Raw genomic sequence first — 23,345 nt, 5'->3', positions numbered from 1 at the left:
ACAGTCAGCGTATTGATACATCGCGTACAGACACATTCATTTCCCAAACTAAATGAAGCATCCCAACAGACGCATTCATTTTCCTAATGAGCACTTTCTTAATTACCGCACTGATAATTATCAGACAAGACGCAATAAATTTCTCGAAGACACTTGACTAAATCAAAGGCCACAAATCATTCAATGCAATCGAATCTAACCTGCCTGAAGCAACGAGCCTTCTTGGCGATCTCACATTCCGAAGGTCGTGGGTTGGATCTTCACCTGTATGCTGATTTTATTTTCAGTTCAGTTATTGTTCCGAGGTTACAGGAACTTCCCTGAGAAATTTGGTGTCAATGCTAACGTTGTTTTACCTGTTTATGAATTTTAATAATGTTTTACTTCCATCGTGAGTTTTCGCGCACCACCAACTCACGGCCAACTCAAGATCAATGCACGAACAACGTCGAACACGCCGGATTTTCCGCGTAACGGGGACCTTAAAGCTTTAAAAGAATCCGCGTTGGATACTCGCCACCTACTGTTGCTAGAACACGATTGTATCATCTCGATCAGAATCAGTTTTACCTGAACCCATCGCATGTCCATTCTACAGTAAATAATTTACACCCTTAAGAGTGTTTTCTTGTCGCACTGGTAACATCTTACACGTTGGGGCCTTTCAAAAATATTTATAGGACGACAACGGAGCTCTAACTAGACATGTGATGACAAAAGAGGTAGTTGAAAACTATGTAATAATTCTTACAGTCTTGGCGCACAGAAATATCCCACAGAACAGTTTCATAACTCCTCCTATGAAACTCTCTGGCCACCTACCCATTCTTGTCCAGCCCCTCAGAATGAATGCACATTTCTCCCTGAAGGGGTATGAAAGCCTGAATGCATTAACCTATGTGCATCTGAACGCGGTGTCAATATAGCACTAAACGCATCGAACTTACACACCCAGTATTGAGCATAAACTTGTGGCATACATCCACGGAAAATTCCCAGCAGCTAGTAAAAATTTGTAACTGTGACGCCACCATTCTGCTGCCAGTGTTCAATATCTAATTTCGAGTCTCGCGGTCAACACAATCGTGTTATATGATTCCACGTACAAGACACCGCCGCACCATGGGCAGTCAGGTCTTATAATGTAAAACACTCCGTCATAGAAAAAGTCAAGCGGGCGGCCCAGGCCATTGGGTCCCTTAACGAAAGGTGCTCCGAGAATTACACGAAAATCGTCTATGCACTACAAGTATTTCTCTTTTTTACATTATAACTTTTGCTCGATATTAGCGACACCACAGCTAATACATTTAAGGGCTCAATACAGAACGCCAGGCTACACCCTACACGCGCACAAGGAGATTGTTAGGCGCTTGACGCCGCAAACCTGCATCATACTTTTCTAACAATGCGTCATGTCTGAACACTTTATAGACAACTTTTTTATGATCTTTTATGAAGGCATTTCTATGGAGGTCGACTTATTGCTAATGACGCTTGTTGAGAATAAAAGCGTGCCAAGAAGCCGCTGCATCAGGGTGGTAATATGCAATAGCGAGGCGTTTCACTACTCAACTGTATCAATCACTTGTAAAATAACCTAAACGTATATGCAGAAGTAAAAGCACAGGATGCATCCAATTATTTCTCGACAACAGCGCTTTGGCTGAGGAAGAATAGACATCCGGATTTAGCAGCGATAACAAATGGGGAAAACATCCGTCGGCGGTGGTTGCTTGTGGGCGAAATCACCGAGAGTCTGAAATATTGCAGCGGCTACGTCGAAAATCTTTTGCTCGAGCAACCTAGCTAATGAGCAATTCAAGCTTTCATAGAACGTGTCGTTAAGGTTGCAAAAGGCCCCACAGGACATTTGCCGCAACCCGCAGTTATCGGTAAGGGCAAGGCGCATCCGTTTTAGGCTTAATAAAGCTTTACGATAGGCCACGAGCCTCAAACTCTTTCTGCTGCAGGCGTCGTGGGCACTTCCTTTCAAGAGAGGTCATACGACTGTACGACTCATGGTGCCATACTCTCGTTTCAACGTCGTGGAGATAAAGTAAGTCTCATTTGGTCTCTTATAATTGCTGCGGTAACGAACTGGACTGTAAGGGACGACACGCTTTCACCATCGTTGCTGTCGATCGTCGGCAAGGAACCACCAATGCTGCCTCTGTTGGGACGGGGGACCCCGAAATTGCTGAAAAAATGATTATTGCGTTAGCCATTCTAGATAGCTCACGGGACGTCATCAACAGTGATGCAAGGTCAGCAGTCGGAGAGTTTGAAAAAGGCATTGTTTGAAAAGAGGACCTTGGACTTCTTGGGGGCAAGGCAATCACGCGTCACTTCATATATTGGTTTCCCGCACATGAGGGTCGCATAAAGGGTGCTCCTCCCAACCTCAAGAAGTCGGCTCACGTGGCTGCGCGTGAACTTGCCCACCACGCTACCCTTGACCAATCGGAAGCCGACTCCCCAGAGAACAGGGACGCGCCCTCCACCTACAGCGAGATTAACAAACACTACTATTTCAGCCGTACAACCTAGTCCATTCCTCATTCCCGGCTCAATAGAGCTCAAGCAGTAGCGCTCCGTCTACTACAAACAAATATGCATCCAAATACGTCGCTCTTACATAAAATCCATCCAGATACGTACACCAATAGTACTTGCCGCGATTGTGGAGAAATAGGCACGTTAGAACACATGCTCTGGCGGTGTGCCCGGGTACGCACTATCATCGATAACAGCTCGGCCAGGTGGGAGGCTTCTCTCAGCAGCTCTCTTCTGACTGACCTAATCTAGGCTGTCCAGCAGGTCCATGGTGCGGCCGAGAGGCTCGGCCTCCCGGTTCTCATGTGAGAGCGGCCCGCTTCTTTAAGACTCACGATCTACAAGACTTCAATTAAGTTTCACCATACCGTACCATAAAACTAGTTTAACACTTACAATAAAAAGAATTCGCAGTGAAAAAGCGACGGCTTCTAAAGCAAGCGCAAGAGACTTTAGCCTTTTCAAGTAAGCATTGAAGTGCTTTAATCAATTTTTTAAGAACAATAATGTTTTCAGCAACACGCTACTAATAACAAAAAAATAATCACTTTCGATCAAACGCTGTAGGGAAGACGGGCGCACTTATCTCTGCCAAAATATCAGTTGCCGATGAGCTGTCTGTTTATTCTGCAAGGAAAGATACACTTCTATAAGTCATCTGTGGAAGCTTCATTGTTATATTGAATTTTCATGAAACGACATGCAGGCAATACTACCCAATCTGCACTTGCTTTTTGCCCTAGAGAAGGCTGGCGTAGTCTAACTCAAAACTGCCATATTGACACCCTGTGACTGGGAGAAAAATAAAAAAATTAATACTCCTTTAGGGGATATTTAGACTGTTCTTCACCCACAATATGATTTAATGCAACAATTGACTGGCGAATTTCTTAATTGCAGAAAACTAAGTTTTTCAAAGCACTTGTATATTTGTCATTTCAGGGTAACTAGAAATGTTGAGTTGTATGTTTCAAGAACACTAGCGTATTTAGGTGCTGGTTTGATATCTTGTACGTCCTACAAGGGGAGATGTACGAAAGGTCAGTGATTTCATTTTGCGCGTTCTCTGAACATCTCCTTTACAGGAACTGCGTGAAGATGGGGCCAGTGATAGTTCTGGTTGTAGCCGCCTATTTGGCCACGTCTTGTGCTGCAACGCGCTACGGGGCCGGTGAGAAAACGTTCGTATTTTCTTTTCTCATAATCGAACCTTGTTGTTCTTGGTAAGTTGAACGACTGCTGCCAGTTGTGGCGGTTTAGGTAACGGTGGACGTATATGTGTTAACACCCAAGCGCACCTAATGCCTAGTCAGATTTTACTAAAGGGCAAGAATCAACCTTTGCCTGTTTCAGTCCTGGCCGATAGAAAAGTAATAAAATTACAAGTGGTAGAGAAAATTCCTTATGTGTTTAAGACTGACACCTGAAGACGCGCAAGTATGAAGTTGGTACTTTGTACTTCTTGTTACTGTTTGCAAAAGACTATAGAAACGGCGACTGCTACCATATTCCGCAAGTTTTAGGTGACACTTGAGATCGGCTCCCACGCATTTACACAAAGTTCTCGACTCATGTGTTTTAAATGTGCCAATGAAAGCTGTTTGAATGCATGGTTCATGTTCATCTACCTCATCTCGCTTCTCAACCGGTTAAGAAATGGCAGTGTATTTACTTTCATACGTTCCCATCGCTGGCTGCAAGAAAGTGCATTATTACACGGTACATGTAAGTTCGATAGAATGTCAGTTTGAATGGAATATATTTTGATGTTATTAAGCTGCCACAAAAATATCCACTCTTCTCGTTTGTCGCTGAATCAAATTGTCATATGAAGGTAAAGTTGTATAATAAATGCACACAAAAATGCTGTATATGCTTGCATAATAGGCTAACCAAGGTTGGTGTAATCAAGACTTGGCGAATAAAAGTAGCCGCATTCTCATGGTTTGGAGAAAGTATTCCACAACGGCAAACGGTACTTGTCTTTGTCTCTGCAAACACTGCATCATTTGAACGCTTTATAAGCCTTTTTCTCTGCCAAGGGTGAGAAGCATATAGAGCTACGTAAAGGTGGTTGGTGGTTCATAAAGTCAAATAAAGATGTTCAATTCGAGCGATAATATGTTAATGGGAGAGAAATAAGTGACGTGCCAATATCTGGAAGTTATTAAACAACACATTTGTGACAATAGCATGAACGAGACAAGGATAAGTTGTGCAGTTTACGCGGTGTCTAGCACCTTTTAATGGGTGGACGATGTAAAACAAGTCTCATCCTTTAATTAGGTAATCCTACCTCTTCTACACTCCTGGCAGTTCGTTGGTGTATACAAAAGACAAGCTAGTTTTGCTTCCTGGTTTGTGAATTTATGTGCAAATACACAATGTACCGGGTGGTGTAACAGACCCACTTATTTATCAATGAGATCAGTGCAGCTTCAAGAACATCATATATACAGTACATGAGCAAACAAATATTGTACATGTGTGCATGTGCAAACAAAGCATGCCAAATGAATATCAACTTTTCGAAACTGTCTTAATGTCCTTTGCACGATTCTCATGCGCTTCTTTCTTTGCCTATGCCTTTAACAATATTATTTCAGTAGGTTGTTCGAATTTAAATATTTAGGTATAGAACTAAGACACAATTTGTCATAGCCGAAACACATCTAACAACACATCTATCATCACATCTAACAAGGCCCTTAAAAGAATAGATTACTTACATCGTACGCTGCATCTTGCTTTTCAAGAAAATAAACTTCTTAGATCTAAAGCCATCATTCACCCCGTACTCGTAAATGGCTGCGTTGTATAGAATCCATACAAACACTGCGACGTAAAAAAAATAGAATCAGTGCAAAAAAAAGGCAGTGCGTTTTGTTTGTAGGAGATATAACAAGGAATTTTCACCGTCTAACTCTGTTCCCCTAATTGGTCTTACTCCTCTTGCAGAGCGTCGAAAACTTGTATGCCTAAAATTCATTCACTCGTTAATCATTCCTCCTCGCGTCTCTTCTCTAGATAACTATATGACTATTTCCAAACCTTCATGCAGGAGGAGACACCATGGGATATATATCTCAGCCTTTCTTGCCCACACGGATATTTTTAAAACCAATTTTTTACCATCAACCATTTAAGCCTGGAATTCATTAACGGGCAATATCCGTTCACTGCCACTGAAACAATTCAGGCAAGCTTGTTTGTAGGTGCTTGTATGTTTGTTGTTCACCTCACTCCAGCAATAGCTTCAATGAGGCTGCAGTATGGATAGATAAATAAATAAATAATACATAAATATTATGAAAGTGTTTAAATAAACTTATCAAAAGTTGAAGCTTGCTTCGAAGCAACAGGAGCATCTTATAGGTTGAGCCTCTCCAACTCTCATTATTCCATGAATCCGAATTACGTTCAAAGTTTGCCAGGGCTATATTTTAAATGGCTCAGATACGTATAGTTAGTGCACTGATACTGGGCTCAGTATAAACATTATCATGTTGACTTTACTGAAAAAAAAAAGCAATTTTTATGTCGCAGAAACTACCTGTGATTTCTCGGACCTAAATTTGGACAACCACGTAGCCCGGGTACTCGCACGACTACCTGAAATTCAGGTATCCGGTCCACAGCAGCTGCAACCGTACTTTCCTGGACTTGAAGTCGCTGGATTCACCATGAAGGGCCTCAACAAGCTCCGTCTGTATGGGCCCCTGTTCCCGTATTGCGTCAACGGAAGCCGCATGCTACAAGTAGACTTCGTGAATGACGGCGTCATCGTCTTATCGTTGCCATGGAAGGCTTGCTCGGGGCACGAAGGACGCTTTAGCGTTCGCGCCATGTTCTCCCGGTTCACCGCGCAGTTCCGCATCCTCATGCCCTCTGAGGAAGGCGTCAAGCTGGAACTGATGGGTCGCATTGTTCCTGTCACAACAGTAGGCCTCCGCGCGGTGGTCGATGGCGCCGGTACCGAGGTGCGCTCCGCGTTTGAAATCCTGAGCGCTGTCTTCCCTAGCCCAGTCAATGAATTGTGGTACTGGGAGTTTTCTCTTGACTTTGACAGGGCCATGCGTAAAGCCCTCGAGTGAGTGATTTTCTAGACTAAAATTAAATGTTGCTATACAAGAACACCCAGGGTACATTTGCTGAAGCTTGCCCCATAAGTGTACGATCATACACTCTACCTTATTTTACTACAATAAAGATAACAAAATTTACATCGATTTGTGAAACTTTCTTTGAGTTTTCTTTTCTGAACAATGGGTGCTGCCTGTACTGAAGCAAGTCGTGTCGGCATCGTCATTGATTTGCTGCAATTGAGGAGTACTAGAGAAAAGTTGATTTTAACCTTATGCCACCACGCATATCATTACAACACTATAGAAGTGGGAGGCAAAGAGATAAATTGTCTGCACAGGGACAAAATGATCACCTTGCTTTTAAGAAAGTGTTACTATACAGTCTAGAAAACATTAGAGGCTAGTTTTAAAAATACCCGCAATGAAGCGAATTATTCACCAAATCAATATTTGAAGAAACAGCGCGCCATCCTTGCAGTGATGTGCAGGTAGGTTCTCACGTGTCTGGCTTCTATAGAAGCCAGGCACGTACAAAGGATTTTTTGTTGGGTGGGGGGAGGGGGGCATCGCAAGGTAACTTTTCAATGCAAATGAGGAAGGGGGTTACCGTTACTAGTACAAGTATGAATGACGCCCGCCATTCGCCATGAAGACTCGTAAACCCGCAAGAAAGAACCGAAATGCTGAATATCACAGGTATGCCTGTAAGATACAACTCTCTTTTACTTGACAAACAAGGAACGACATCAAGTGGACTCGCGCTGGAAACGAGCGCAGGAAGAACACTGCCAAGGAAAAGTAAACAAGCGGAAGTGTAAAATTATGATTTCTTTAGTATATATACTACTTTAAAAAAAAACAGCACTTCGCAACCCAGGCACACGGACCTCGCGGGGTTGTGTTAGTCCTCCAGCCATTCGTCGAAGCAAACAAAATCATCGTCTTGTGGCCTTTTCAAAATTGCATTGTAATAGATATCTCCGGAGCGTCTGCTGTTGTTGAAGGGTGTTTTCATCGACTGAAGCAATGAGGCATGTAACAGAGTGTATACCAAGTGTATGGAGTCTGAGCATTTCAATCTTCGAAAGTCTACCTGCCGTGATTGCTTAGTGGCTGTGGTGTTGTGCCTCTAAGCACGAGGTAACAGGATCGAACCTTGGCCATGGCAGCGGCATTTTCGATGGGGGAAAAATGGGAAAACACCTGTGTATTTAGATATAGGTGCACTTTAAAGAACTCCAGTCGGACCCAATTTCCGGAGTCCCACACCACTGGGCGCCTTATAATCTGATCCTGGTTTTTGCATGTAAAACTGCATAAGCAATCATCGCTCGTTTTTGCTGCTGATGGCATAGTACTAACGCCATAGTGTATAGTGCAAGTGACTGCTAACGTTACGAACCTGTTCAACTTTAAGGATACGCTTTTTATGTGATTTTACTTGTGCCGAAAATTATTTGGAAGTTGTCCTTGCGAGCGCCGATCCATGTTTAGGTTTCTCGAAAATAAGCAAAAGGTTATGGGTGATGCGGGCCAGCCTAAAGTTCGTAAGCATTTTGTGGCACTAAGAGTTCATTAGAAATACAAGGGCTCCGGAGCTTTTTTGTTTTATGAATCGCACAACATATTTAGCCAGCTGTCCGTACAAAATATAACTGCCACCAAAATGACATTTGGTAAAAATTGGAAAATTATGGTCAACTGGCACGTGACGTTTAATAGGCAATCAGAATGTTATATCCTTTGCAAAACTTGCCTAATTAAATTCCTGAAATTAGGTTACAGCCGTAATTTACGACTTTTTCCAGTGTCCCTGAAGAATTCTACTTCACGCCAAGTTCACATTTTGTTAAAAGGCCGGTCATTTTTCTTGCGAAGTTGAGTGAAAAATTATTATCATAGGCCTTAATTGTGAGAATTGCAAATTCTTATTATATAGCGTTTTCTTCCCCTTTTTATGCTTAAAGAATGCGGGCGTGGTATCCTTGTTCAACTAAAGTAGCCATCTTGTTTTTATGTAGTCGTATATGGAGCACTTTATGGGTCACACGCAGGCAAAGTTCGAAGTGTGTGCTTTAATTACGGCTTTTGCAGCAAGTTACCGATTCAAGAGCTCCAGAACAACGTATGCGTGATTTAATGACGCCGTGGAATTTAGCTGTCTGTACTTAAAACAATTGTAACTGCCATCACGATAAAATGTGGTATTAAGTATAAACATAGTATGGATGACAATAAAAAAGGCCTGTGGTGTTCACGTGCCACAATTTTAATTGGTTTATGGGTCACACCACAGGGACAGGAGGGGTTCAATTTAATTCTTATCGGCTATTGCTCTTTAACATGCACGTAAACCGAAGTAAATGAGCGTCTTTGCTTTCGGTCCTGCTGAGAATGTGGCCACATCGACCATTGTGGCTAATATGCAAGGGACGCCAGCACTATGAATGGGGTTCAAGGCACTTGCTCTAACTTTTAAAGTACTCGAAAAGGGTGTACTGAGCGCAACGCTTCAGAAGGGTGGCTGGCGTGTGGGAGCGCTTTGAAGTATAGAATTCATTAAAAAACACTTTAATGGCGCGGCTCCTAAGGAACAGCTTCGCGATAAATTGCTGTGTGACTCTTCAAGGCCGGGAGAGACGTCGCGAAAGACTTCCTTCAAGCTCTTTAGCTCAATCCCAATTTATTGAGGAATATAAAAACAAATACACAGTCAAACTTCGACGCAGGAGGTGATCGGGATGGAAGAAAAGCATGAGCGCAATATTGAATTTTAAGCAAGCGTTACAAGACTAAACATTTTGCTTTAAATGTACTTCCCAAAACCACAAAATTCACCTCGACAAAACACACCTAAAAATGGAAGAAACGCTGGTGAGAAAGAGAGAACAGGTCTAACATATCTTGGTATAGTATTAGAATACTAAACGTTGTATTATCATAAAAATGGGTAACACAATGTAAAATTATTTCAAAGTAAATTATGGGGTTTTAGCGCCCGAAACATGATATGATATGGAGGCACGCCATAGTGGGTCTCGAGATTATTTTCCTATACCTGGGGTTCTTTAATGTGCACCTAATTCTAAGTAGACGGGTATTTTAGCGTTTTGCCAACATCAAATCGCGTGTGCCGTTGATGGGTAAAGGAAACAAGGAACACTTAAGAACAAGCACGTAAACAAATGCTCCAGATATGTATAGTGTCCAATATTTACAATACTTGCTTGAAGAATTTTTTTATTTGTTCTCGTTTTTCTAAACGGTAATTGTTAATGAAGCCTCAAAGTTTGAAAGTGAGTTTCTTTTTTAAATCGCTTTGTAGGAAGTGTCGGTGTAAACTTGCTGAAAGGACAGATGTCCTTGCAATATTGAAGCGGAAAATGAGGAGTGAAGTCATTTTTTGTAATGCACGAATAGTAAAATTAGCACCTCTTTGAAGATGTGCTGCATCATGTTGCAGAGCTGCCACGTTTGTCTGTATTATGCGGTTGATTTTTTTCAGACCACTGATAAATATCGTTGGCTCCTGCAAAAGGTGCCGAAGATATGCAAGCTATTCATTTGCTTGACCTCACGCTCTAGCCTGTAACTCTTTTCTTTTCGAGAAACTCAAGTTCATCAACCAAGTCATGGTTGGAGCAGGAGTTCTACCAGAACTAGAAAATGCCGCCCATGTAGCCTTTCTTTTTCCAGATCCCATCAACAACGAAAGAATAGCGATTTATGAATATGCAGTTAGGCATGTCTCCAAAGTTTTCCAGCCACCAACTCACCTGATGTGCGATTATACGTCATTAATTTAGAGTAAATTGCCGGTGATGGCATTGGCTGAGCTACAACATCGGCTTTCTTCACCTCCGGTACTCTGATAGTTCGATGAGGAGGCTGACACATAGCAATTCTCTCTTGCTAGCAACATTGTTCTCGAAGCTGTCGTGGTCCACTGATAAGATGGGACCGTACTAGTCATAGCCTATGCAAGCTGCACTTGATCATGTACGAAAACAAGCAATTTCATGTCGGATAAAAAAGTGCCACACAGTTATTTGGGTTGAGGTCGATGATCTCTGTGTTGTCACGCCAGTCTCTGACACCTTTCCGGGTGACTTCCGAGATTAAGTGCACCGCTTCAGGAAATCGGTGTCATGATCATTGAGAAGACAGGCCGAAGGCGTGAAGATTCTGATGCCAAACACGAGAGATGCTAGTGGCTTCCTTGGAGCCTTAAGCGCGCCGAATTAGTTCTTCAGGCACCGAACTGATGCGCAAATGCAGCCCATCTTTGATCACTTACAGGACTTTAACACGCACGTACGTCATTATATTTCTCGAGGCTTCCCATACGTTTCCTTAATAGAAGGTGTGTCATACAAAATAAAGATACAGGAGCCGGCGACAAATCCTATGTGTTTGTTGTGCCAAAACCTCTCTGAAATGATGTTCTGTTAGCCTGGTGCGACAAGCGGACATCCGCCTCCTCATGCTAGTTAGTGACATGAGCGAGACTGCGCCACTTATTGGTGTCGTAGACTTACTACCAGCGTCAAGCTCCATGTGAATGGCTACCACGGATACTAGTGATGGAAATGACCATTAATAAAGTAAGCAGGCCTAGCCGAAGCTATTCACACATCGCGTACTCTGTTTGACCAAGGGGATCTTCTTGGACAGCTTCCTTTGGCACCCTCTGGTGTCAATTCGATTGTTGTCCCCAAGAAATATTTGGACCGGTATGCTGAGATAAAGGCGCTACTGTGCAGCATTGCCTTCGAGGTAGCGTAGTTTTTTGTACCATAACCTGCTACTGCGCGGCACCGCGTCATTTGTCATCAGTGACCTAAAGATGAATCTTACCTCAAAGCTCATCGGGGACATGTTCGGCCAACGTTACACCAGCCACCGAAAAACCACTGAATACCACCCTCAGACTAATGGCTCACGGAAAGACTGAATAAAACAGTGATTGATATGATCTCTACGTACGTGGGCAAGCCATTCAAAGCTTGGGTAAAGTACTGCCGTACATAACGTTTCTGTACAATATCACGACGCAAGAAACCACCCCTTTCGCATCGTTTGGTCTTGTTTATGGTGGAAATGTAGAAGCACTGCACGTTAAAACAAGTTCGCTCAGCGCTCAGAGGAGGCGCGTGAATTGTCCGGCTTGCACATAAGGTAACACCTGTGTACATACGCACAACGATGCAAATTTCATCATGGAGAAGTTGAGTACTAACACGATGAAGAAGTCGTCCTAAACCAAGCAGACAACGTGTTAGAGAGAATGTGATGGTTCGCCGTGCTGTAAACGAATGCTATTCTATTTATTGGTACCACAACAGTATTATAAAAGGACAACGTATCGTTGTAAATGAGATAATTGAAGAATAGCACTTATGGCTTGAGCGATCCGCCTAAGATGCGCCGCTGGCGATCAGGCTAATTTGCACAGTTCTTTGCGCCACATCGGGCTACTGCACGGTCCCCCGTCATTTCTGATCACTGACCGAACGATGAGTTTTACCACAAAGATGTAAATTGCTCTAACACAAAGCTTCTGTACTGTTTTGCGTTTGTGCGGGCAAGCAAAGTTTCCCAGTGGCGTATGCCCTCACCAAAAAAATGGATGCGTCTAGGTGTCATGGTACGAAGTCCAGAGAGTCACACAAGCAGACATTGCCGACGATGCTGCAATGACCCTGTACATTGAAAGGTGATGCCGTGCCCTTTTTCCCGGTAGTGGAGTTTCCATTTCCCAATTTTCGATACCAACATCTCCTAAATTTTGTGTGCTAAAGCAAGAGGAATGTGAATTTTGGCAAACACGCAACGAGCGCGTACGGCTTCCACATTTCATCAGCTTGATTCGTTTCGTGCTTCACTCTGCGCAACATGTGTGGCTGTTGCGCAAATTTCTTTCACGTGCTAAGTAGAATGCACTGAACACATCTCCGTTAGAGTTGCACTGTTGCTGCATTTACAGAGTAATATGAGCCACCCGCATCCGCGAGAATTACCGCGTGCGTAAGCAGCCTGCTCAGACAACATTCGGCGAGGGCGACGACGTGTCTGGCCGTAGACGAGACGCCGCCGATCTGTTATTACTAACGACTGAAAGCACAGCACATGCGAGTTTTGTTGCCCTTCTCTTCGGGATTGCACCTAGCCACCTCACGCTTGTGATCGTGTTACACAGATATATAATAACACCTTCTTGACACATAAAACAGCGGCCTTAGATGGAGTTCTTTATGAGGCAGTCATAGTGGACAACCACCTTCATCCTGGCTTGAGCAGAGGGGTTAATTAGAGCGCAACTTCAACGAATTCGCCTGTACTTTCAAAGTTTTTCAAGGTAAAACTTTATTTCAAAGCTTGGGTCTCAGCGGAAGGAGGGTGAGTCACATACTTAGGATCTCCGATATTATTAGGTTGTTCCGGCTAGAACATTATTCTTATTTTTTTGCCGATGGACACAAATATCCGTAGTATGCGTTCCTGTAGAATGCTAAAATTTGCCGAACTCCACATATCTGCCGTAGCGTTAGTACTTTCGCATAGCCTTCGTCCATCAAGGACAATAAGCAATGTCTCTCGTGATAGTGTTTTATCAAAGTCGTGAAAACGTGAAATGCTAAACCCGACAGAGTAGCAGATGAGGCTTAATATTTTGCAAATAGGTTTTATTTATGACTTTTTTTATATTTGTGACAGGAATACTCACACTCCCTAAACATTGAAACGTGTTATTCCCTTTGCACATGCTCTTTCAATGTTCCTGATGCGGTCACCTAAGCCTGACAGTGAAAACAATTAAGAAAGTGATGTTACTACTCTAGGAATTGGTGGTGTTTGTGAATAGTTGTTTGTTTCCTAGCAGATGAATGGAGAAGTTTACGCAAGGGTGTAAAGAAAAATCGATGGTCTACTTTTGTGCCACATCCAAGCATTAGGCACATCACGTCGTCGTCGCTAGCGAGAGAGCAACTGTCGTGCTACGCAGTAGGGAACGTCCTTTAAATGTTTACGCCAGTTTAGCAATTTTCGTGCACTAAAAAAAGTTAGGACTAATAACATTCCGTACAAAATTTGGGCTTAGAAAAAGTGAAAGTTGCGAAATATAGGTTTGCAAGTATATGCCATTCAAATATATAATACCCATGGCAGATGCGTATATTTTAGCAGTTGAAGCCTTTTCACAACACATTTTATTAGAAACTGGCATTCAACTTAACAGGCAGATCCTAGAGCCACGTTGTATAAAAATGAGTAGACCACGCGGATAAGCTGCGACAATATAAATGTAAGACAAACATATTAGGGATTCCCTGTACCGAAAAAAAATTATGAAAGGAATAACTTACCGGAAAGAGATGTTAGTGAACACAGTGATCAGACCTTTCTCACAGCCCTTTCAATGCGTGCTTGGGTGCTCTTACTGTTACTTTTTATATCTATCGGTTTCATGACATTCGCCTCATGTACTATATGCTTTTTATTGTTACATTTGAAATCGCGAAATACTAGCTCCTAATAAAAGATGAAAGTAAAAAGACATGCACAGCGATGAATTTTTTTTTTACGCGCTGGTATTTCACGACACGAATAACCAAGAAGCCCGAATTCCCGCTCTAGTGAAGTACAGTTGAAACGTCTGTGTATTTAAATTTTATATGCTGTTTATGTGTAGTGCTGCTTGTTTCTTGTTTCTTTTGTTGCTATTTTTGCATGCACAATGACCTCTGTCTGTTCTGTATTTTTGCGTGCATTCTTTAACGCGATCGCATTAAGGGCCCCGTGTCGCAGAAAATTCGGCTCGGCGCAGGCTTCGGTGTGCGTATCAGAAAAATAATCCCGAACCGCGCAGGCCCTCCACGTCGGCTTTACAGAACTAATTGTATTTCCCAACGTTAGATACGTCTTAAAACTCCTAAAGTAGGGCTTGCACACAACCTTCACACATGACAGCGTCGGATTGTAGCTTGAATATGCGAGAAAACATAATTATGTTTCGCGGAAACGAAAACACGAACCTCTTTTCCAGCTACCGCTTGAGGTCTGGCTTAGTAAGAGGGGAGCGCACCACTGTGGTGATTTGCTACACAGTCTAGGTGGCGCTCGCCTCCGCGCATCGATGGGAGCAGCGGCACTCGCCGTGGGGATGCGGGAAAGAAAAAAGAAGAACCAGAAAGCCTGCCTTCGCGGATAGCGTTCACCGTCAGCGTTCCCAGCAGACCATCACGTTTCCTTAAGCTGGAGTTCACGGGATTCTTGAGAAGCAGTCAGGGATCTTAGAATGCTATCGCGTTCAATCTTAAAGGCCAAGCTTAAGCATCCTCGATTTTTTTTATTTAGCGTCCCCCCCCCCCACCCACGAACCTGCCCCAAAATTGCCTGAAGGTACCCTGGGTAAAAGGGTAAACAAAATTTTACAAAAAATCTCAACAAGTGAGATGCAGAGGACTTCGCCAGATGCACCCCGCCACCGTCAGCTCAGGCGGCGGAGTAACGCAACACGGCACTGCTACAGACAAGACGCCTCAAAATGTTCTCGCGGCAAGAGCTATGGTGTCCGTCCACTAACGTATCCCGCATCTGGGTAGTACGAGAGGAAGTGCCCTGAGCGGAGACAGTTCGAGTGGGAAACCGGGCTCAAGAGTGAAAGAAAAGTATTCGGTTTTTAACATTCTGACGCACTTAATGGCGCATATTGGTTATAATAATCATTATTAGGTGGACCTTGTGGTTTCGCCACCTAATTAAGTACAGAGAGGAGAGCCATCGGTCAGTGCCTGATACGCTATACGTACACGTTGGTTCATTACATGTGTGCAGTGCTCTGCTGTGATATGTCGAGTGGTGACAGTTTCTGTGAAACCCAAGTTGGCAGGAGAGCGATAAGAAAGACGCTTCAGGCGGTAATGAATTCATTAACGTAAGTTATATTTTCTCGGTGCACAAGGCGAGGTACTGCGTATCGTGACTCCAGTTACGTATGAAGTTGCCCCTGGTCAATGTCAATGTCTCATTTGCCCCGCATTCCACTGATGTTGTGCATATCTAGTGCCTCAAGCCTTATATATACCGATATCTCGATGCCCCGGCACGATGCTCTGTGACCGGAAATAATTCGACACACATATTGCATTGTTGCTTTCGGACGATGCGAGACGGTTCCCCGACGGAGATGACGAGCGACTCCTGGGTCTGTAGCTGTAGGCTGAACTGGCCGCGCCCCAGTTCTTTTTGCAAACGTGCTTTGTAAACAGTCTTCGGTGTCTCATGCCTCATTCGGGTAACAAGGAAACATGCAATGTGCATGTAGCAATATTGGCACGCATACAATGTCACACGTTCATCAGTAGTTTCTTCATTTCGGAAACCCTTTTGCGTTAGTTGGTGGCGTTTCGCGCATCTATTCATACAAAAGACGGATGTGGAGAAAAAAAGTTGATATAAGTGATATTTCACTTTCATCTGCTTAAGTCGATCTACTGACGCCACTACTACGGCACACTCTTGGGATAGCATGTCGTGTTTCTTTTTTTGGCTCAGCGAAAGGATGTCGACGTTACAAATGTACACTTTTGTAAAAATTTTCATTATGATAGGGAGCCATACTGTTGGAGCATTTGGCAATTCTGCGATCATCTGTCACCTCGAAATCCTACGAACTAGCTTATTTCGAGAGCAGGAATGAGCCCGAAGTCAGTATATTCATACATTGTTCAGACATCAACTTCGGTTGAACGACAAGAAATATTCAAAACGGATCTACTTCCAGTTCTGTTGCAGAGATATTGTTTTCAGGAACATATCGCGTGCATAAAGGGAATATGTGGTTCTTAAAACTTTTAACAAGGACTTATCCTTATAAAAGAAAAAATCACAAGCGCGAAATTTTTATATTTAGGGCAAAAGTAGAAATACCGCATCAAAGATTGTCGATGGTCACAGTGCTCGAGAACAAAGAAAATTATTATCGGAGATACAGAACTTTTTATTTAAAAGCAGACAAATCACAGGCGGGGTCCCCACAAGAATGAAGGGCATAAATTGCTTCTTATCGTCCTTTGGAAACTAGGAATAGCCAAGAGTGGCTTCGTTTTCGATGGAATAACACTCGGCACTATGACTCTACCGTTCCGGTAACGGAAGCTGTTGACAGCAAATCATTACTGATTTCACAATAAGAATCGTACCTGCCTACTCTTCGTGCGAAAACAGTCATTCAAGCTCAGATTTAACCTCGAACTACAGTAAAACCCAAACTTTCCACTGAAATGCAACATGCAGAATACAATGCAAGAACACCCGGGTTAGCGGCGAACTGGCAGTTCTAACTGGAATTCTAAGAAAATAACAAAATTACGAAAGCTATACCTGCACAAAAAACAATAAAGGAGCCACTGCTACAGTACAAGATAAAAAGAATGTTTGCGAGACACCAAGTTACGTAACCACCTCGATCAGTACAATTCGTTGCTGGGCTTTTGATTCTTCTTGATGGCCAGTAATGCAACATTTATTTTTGTTCAAGAGTCACAAGTAACCTTCTTGTTTTCCTAGATCGCGTGAAACATATTCTCGCTGTTTATGTGCATGTTATGATTTTATTTTTGCAGATAAACTAAAAACATGGCTTTAATGTGTATTTGGATTGCGGCTGCCTGCATGGCTCTATCTGCCGCTGCTGAGCCGAAGTCAGCAGGTAAGCTTTGTCAAAACATTTCAGCAGATATATTAAATTATGCACGAAAAGGTTTAAAATTAAGTCCTCCACAAGTGTATATTGTGTGTAGCATATGCAACATGAATTGCACTCGAGAAAATTGTGCTGATTATTGCTTGCAAGTGATCCCTACATGTTTGAGTTCAATGGAAGCTTGAGGTAAGAGCATTATGTCTCCGAATCGGGGATTGCTGAATATGTAGGCGCATATCTTCAAGCGCCTAATGTTCACCAATATTGATCTAAAGACATAACCCGAATAAAACATATGCATGGTATAAGAAGTGATGCGGTAAGTTGCATGCGCGGAGTTTCTGAGGCTGTCGCGAAGCCGCACGGCCGAGGCAGGCTAAAAGACGCGATTAGTCATAATTTCTTATCCACTGTATTAGGTGCTTTTTAAGTCTTATGCACTCATAATAACGCTCTCATTATTTATCTTCATAGGCATAAAAACATAATCTTAGGCTTTGTTGAAAAAAATATTGCAGCCCAGGATACCATTTGTAATTGTGAATTTGCTAATACAGCGGCCTTATTGTGATAACACCCGTCAAAATGTACTGGTAAAAAATGACACAAATTTTAGGCAGTCATGTATTTTCAAAGGGAATATTTGAAAAAATATAAAACGGGAAATTTTCTTCGAAGACACTACCTGACATTACGGCTGTTAAAATGTTTTATGCGTCATACTGTTCACAACGCAACTAACGTCAATCACTTCGAACTTTTTCAGGATAGACAGAGAACGTATGCATATTCAGTTTTGTAAACGGCACATATAATACTCTTTTCTTAAAGTGTCAGCTGCATTAACTGGATTGAGGGAGCTGCATGTAACATTTTTTATCACACTTCTCCAAGGAAATTACTGAGGACGTGCGCATTGATTTTTCAATGAACGTTTCGCTACGTGACTGAGTCTAGCCGCTTCTTACTAAAATCACACCCTTTCCGCTTGCAGATCCTGCGTGCGACTTGAAGGATGCAAATGTGAGAGTTGCCATTGCGAGGCTCCTCACAAAGTTTCCCGAAGACGATTTGGTCGGTTCCGGAAACTTTTACTCTGTCTTTGCTGGCCTCGAAGTAGGCAGTGTCACCGTGAGTGGACTCAACAAACTGCAGCAGTTTGGTCCTTCGTTCCCCTAATGCGTCAATGGCACCCGCAGGGTTCAAGTAGACTTCATCGACACAGGCAACGTCGTGATGAAGATGCCGTGGAGACACTGTTCCGGAGGTGAAGGCGTCTTTATATTTCGCTCATTTCGATCACGTTTCACGATCCAGTTCGACATCGAGGTCGATGACCATGGGCAGGACGCCAGACTGTCATACAGGGGATCTAGAAGCCCTGTGACAACTGACACTGTGCGACTAAGTGTTTATGGTGCTGGTGCAACCATGAAGACACTGGCCGAACGCCTTGCAATGCTCTTTCCCACAGTGATCCTGGAGGGTTGGAAAGTTCCATTCTTTTACTCCGTGAGCAAAGCGTTCACTATATTAGGTACGGGGCTACGTCTACACCTAACCAACGAGACAGTAGCAACCTGACCACGAACAGTGCGTCTACGCCACGGAAATGACCACAATAAAGGCAGTACGAATACATATGCTATATATATATGGAGCAATGTGTTCAATGGGGCTGGTTGGTTCATCTTTAGAATAAAAACAGGAATAGCGCAACACAGGACGAGCGAGTAAACAGGACAGAGCGCTGACTAGCAACCAAGTGCTTTATTTGCAGAAGCAGCATATAAATACATCATGAAGGTGTCACAAAGAATAGAAAAAGAAGTATAAGGAGAAGTGTCAGCCACGAAGATAATCAATTTCTTTTGTTGAGAGCGAGAGGGACGCAGAGCTGACGCCCGCGTCGCCACTTCTGAATATACAAAATGCTTCAAAGTTTTCCCGCGCACACTTTTCACTATATCTGCCCATTACTTCGCACTTGTTAAAGATCAGGGTGCAACCACACGTCTTACAGCGTACAGCTAGATGACTGTACGGGTTTCCTTTTAGTGAAGCGGCATGCTCGCGCAGGCGATCAATAATGCACATCCCCGTTTGCCCGTTGTAGCAGCTTTTACAATCCAGCAGGATTTGATAGACGACCTGCGTTGGACAGTTAATAAAGCCCTGACGATGATTCTTATAGCAGCTCTTGCGCGCGACCGTGTTCTCCCTATTGACTATATTGCACAAACCGCTCAGTTTTTGAGGGACATTGCGCACCACCCTCACTCACCATGTTTTCCTACATCGTGTTTCCCATAACAGTATGAAAATTGCGACCAAGGTTGGAGTGAGGGTGGTGTGCAATGCCTCTAATAAACTGAGCGGGTTGTGCAAACTAGTCCATAGGGAGGATACTGTCACACGCAAAAGCTGCTATAAGAATCATGTTCAGGGCCTTATTAACTGTCCAACGCAGGTCGTCTGTAAAATCCCGCTTGATTATAATGAGGGGAAACGCATGTTTGTGCTGAGTACTTATTGTCCTTACAAAATGATGCGGAAGGCATTGCAATGCCGCCGCCACGGACGCAGATGCGCGAAAGCGAGCTTTCTGGTTCTTTTGCTGTCTGTCCCCGCATGGCCATGCTGCAGGTGGGCGGAGGCGAGCGCCAACTGGTGGTGCTACAGAGAACCCGCTGGGTCTCCTGCAGTGTTTTTGAAAGCTATCGTTTTTGACAGTGGCACCGGCAAACGCTAATGTGGACCCAGTTGAATTATGTATAGAAAATATAAATTACAGGAAAATTTCGTAAATAAGGCTGGCCGACCATCACTGTCAACTTCATGACTGCAAAAATAAAGACGGAACGTACTGTGCGCCGACATAGTACATAACGGATGATCGATAAAAAATCGCAAGATGCGCTGTTTGGCATCGCGCGATGGCGGGAGTGCTATAGGCATTCATCCGCGCTGGCGCTATGACACGCCGGGAGCCTAACGGTAACAAAACGCGCGCTGCAACGCGTTTGAGCTTGTTTTACCGGTTATGTTTATGGCGAATTCGTCGCCTCAAGTCACAGTTGAACACGCTATGGAAAGTGCGGCTGTGCCACATGTAGAACACTTTGCCAAGGTGCACAACTGCGTACTGTTGTGTCTGGTTAATGTAACAAATAAACTATAGTTACGCAACCACGAAATTCGATACGACGCTGAACGCCGGCAATCATGGCAGTCGAATGTATAGAGAGAGATCTGGTGGGAAGAGAAAAAAGGTGGGTGCCTCCTCGGCTTCTTCCCGCTGCGTCTTTGAAGCCATTACTCAGAGCAACATCAAGCGTCCTCTTCATTGCAGGATGGTAGCCTGTACTGACACTGTTTAGACCATATGCGAACATTAATAAATAAGGGCACTAAAGATTACTGATTCATTTTCGTTGCCCTTTTTAAATAAATTTTCCGCTATTGGAGACACCCTCGTTTTTTCTCCTATTGATATGTATAGACGTACATTGGGGGGGGGGGGGGGGCGTGCTCTCTTAAATGATTCATTCTAAATTGCCCAGTTGTACCGCATTCCTTAAGAATGCGCAAGGAAAATTTATACAATAATACGACATTCCCAAAATTTACCGGGGTGTATTGACATGAAATATAAACAGATTTGCGAAGGCGCAAAACACTTCATCACATCCAAAAAATTTGTTTGTAAATGTGATGAGAAATTGTACGTTACATTTAAAACCAATTTAAATTGTTCGGTCAGACAGCTTTCACAGCCCTTTAACAGTAATATTAGGATCACTTGATACAGGCCCACGGAAAAAGCAAGGTCTCATCGTTAATGAATTGTTGGAGTAGAAAACGGACGTGATCAGGCAATAGCAGTCCCGTTCAAGGATGCGAGTCTGCACTGCGAGTTTAGCGACCCTGAAGCATCTGCTGTACGCAGTTTCTACAATTTGATCCAAATGGGTTGCATGGCTTCGGGCAAAAATACGTTCAAAACCATTTGTCACCGAAGTCAGCAAGCACGTTTATGGGAGCATCGATTGATGAGCGACAACGTGAGGAGAGAACAAACACAAAGAAAACAAACAAACCGCTTTTAAATAATACGATGCACTGCTTGATTTCGATAAACCATAATTAAATTACTTATCAACGTTTCACAGGTGATGCGAGGTACAAGAAAGCAGTACTCATATAACTTTATCATTGAAAAAATTGCCTCTCTTACTCTGCCCGCTAAAGAGGGGGAGGGGCTGGCATTCTCGCCGCTATCAATTCCAATGCATTGATGCTCTCGAAGATTGCAGAAGGGCGCACTCGCGATGCTCACCTGCTGTAGTAAGCTCTCTCGCTCGTTGTGTTGATTCACTTGTCAACATTTGCTGGTGTTAGTGTGGCGGAGCAGGGTTCGCGAGGTGTATTTCACAGTTGCAGAAAGTGTTCTGTCATAGGAAATGAGTTACGACAGAAAGATAATTGTTCACTTTAGCTGCCCTCTGGCAGCTGCGCTGGTCGACGGGGTGGTGGTCCGACAACGTGACTAGCACTCAATTACTTAACAGCCAAAGCGTTCTTCAACCTGCACACAGACTATTCTCTGCTCACGGGTGCGACTCTGACATCCGTGCGACTGATGTGTTGCTTCCTTGCTCTCCGCGCTAAATGCTCGTGACCCCCATTAGGTTGAATTGCAGGGATGCTTGCGTATACCTTTCGTAATTGCAGGGCAACAAACTAAATAGTGCGCCTTTTATAACAAAAAATACGGTCACTTGTGTTTTTTTTAACGGATAATGACGTCACATTATTTTTGCTTCGAACGAAAGTGCTCCAGAGGCACCATCGGCACCTTGGCTCCATCGTCACGCAGATGGTGGAAAGCCACATGAAGCATCGAATGAACTACCATGTTTCGAAACTGCGCGCTTCCATGGCAGCTTCGCAAGCACGTATATTTACCTTGGTTCATACACTGGCAGAACCCACCCCAGCGCGTGTTTCAAGCGCAACGTCGCCGAGACGGTGCCACCGCTCGGCGGCCTCCTGTTCCGACTGGTTGCGTCGCGGCGGAGGCTGGCTGCACTGCGTGCCTCCCGCCAATCCTGACGCCTGTGTAAATGAATAGTCGTGCCGTAGGCTGACCCTAATTGCTGTCGCCCTTGGACGACTGCGCTAACTTTTGGTGCGCGTTGACTGAGCTGGACTGCGTCGGCCGCACGCACAGGACCCTCGAAGGAATGAAGTTCACTCGCTGGGATCAGTTTCGAGACTGGTTTATTTTACAAAAAAACAGATCGAAGCGAAGAGAAAGCAAAGAGAGAAGAACCACAAAGTCTACGTTCTCCGTTGTCCTCACCGACGCCTTCGTCCCTGTTAGAGGCACCGGCGCCTCGCACACAACAGGCGGTCCGCCGGAAAGCCGCTGGAACGGATCAGGTTGCGCGTAGAGGCGCCGGCCGGGACCCTAGGACAGCGGGGCGCCCGACCTCCGTTCGCCGGCACCCACTTTCTCTTCCGTCGTCGGGCCCCCAACCACGGGTGCAACAATGTATGGCGGTGGTTTGCGACTTTCAACAGCACGCATCAAGTCACACATCTTGTATTTTGATCCAGCAGCCGAGGTTTTAATATGCTTAACCGATCTACACATGTTGCTTACTGCTTACTCTCTTCTACATACCACTTCGAGGAGACGTCAGGTCTCTGAGAGCCTAGCCAAGGTGAGTGCTGTAATTTTCCAAATTCTGACAGAACTCCTTACCACACCGCTGAGTGACCCTTAACCCATCGCCGTAAGTATCTGGCGATAAAAAAATCGAGCGCTAGCAATCCTTTCATAATATGAAGCTTCTGATAACGCAGCAATTCCAAAGATAACGCACCAGTAACCAGAAGCTATCTGCTGATCTTTTTTAATGAGGGCATACATTACGTCGAACAGGGTTTGTTTCCATACTATTTTGTACAAATTGTTTTTTTTTTTCAAC

General features: G+C 43.9%; 1 protein-coding gene across 4 annotated transcripts; it reads left to right on the top strand.

The window, feature by feature from the left end:
- Positions 1 to 1,960: 1,960 nt before the first annotated feature.
- LOC135897228 (uncharacterized) lies at positions 1,961 to 19,001 on the top strand. Of its 4 annotated transcripts, XR_010562974.1 has the most exons (4): positions 1,961 to 2,059; positions 3,642 to 3,727; positions 17,270 to 17,355; positions 18,344 to 19,001. XR_010562974.1 is itself a non-coding variant. In XM_065425808.1 (3 exons), exons 1-3 carry the CDS (start codon positions 2,022 to 2,024, stop codon positions 6,648 to 6,650), a joined length of 672 nt encoding a protein of 223 aa, XP_065281880.1. In that variant the 5' UTR covers positions 1,967 to 2,021; the 3' UTR covers positions 6,651 to 6,785. The 4 variants fall into 4 exon arrangements, 1 of the variants encoding a protein (XP_065281880.1); XM_065425808.1 differs by lacking the exons at positions 17,270 to 17,355; positions 18,344 to 19,001 and adding an exon at positions 6,103 to 6,785 and having other exon boundaries at positions 1,967 to 2,059; XR_010562975.1 differs by lacking the exons at positions 1,961 to 2,059; positions 3,642 to 3,727 and adding an exon at positions 12,879 to 12,999.
- Positions 19,002 to 23,345: the final 4,344 nt, after the last annotated feature.

Source organism: Dermacentor albipictus, unplaced genomic scaffold (genome assembly GCF_038994185.2).
Source record: "Dermacentor albipictus isolate Rhodes 1998 colony unplaced genomic scaffold, USDA_Dalb.pri_finalv2 scaffold_35, whole genome shotgun sequence".
NCBI classification, from domain to species: domain Eukaryota; kingdom Metazoa; phylum Arthropoda; class Arachnida; order Ixodida; family Ixodidae; genus Dermacentor; species Dermacentor albipictus.
This window is presented reverse-complemented; position numbering and strand designations above follow the sequence as displayed.

Excerpts from the sequence above, each read along its gene's own strand:
- LOC135897228 (XM_065425808.1), top strand. The coding sequence starts at position 2,022 with ATGGTGCCATACTCTCGTTTCAACGTCGTGGAGATAAA. Across the intron at positions 2,060-3,641 it reads TTCAACGTCGTGGAGATAAA|GAACTGCGTGAAGATGGGGC; the intron begins GTAAGTCTCATT and ends TCTCCTTTACAG. Across the intron at positions 3,728-6,102 it reads TGCAACGCGCTACGGGGCCG|AAACTACCTGTGATTTCTCG; the intron begins GTGAGAAAACGT and ends TTTATGTCGCAG.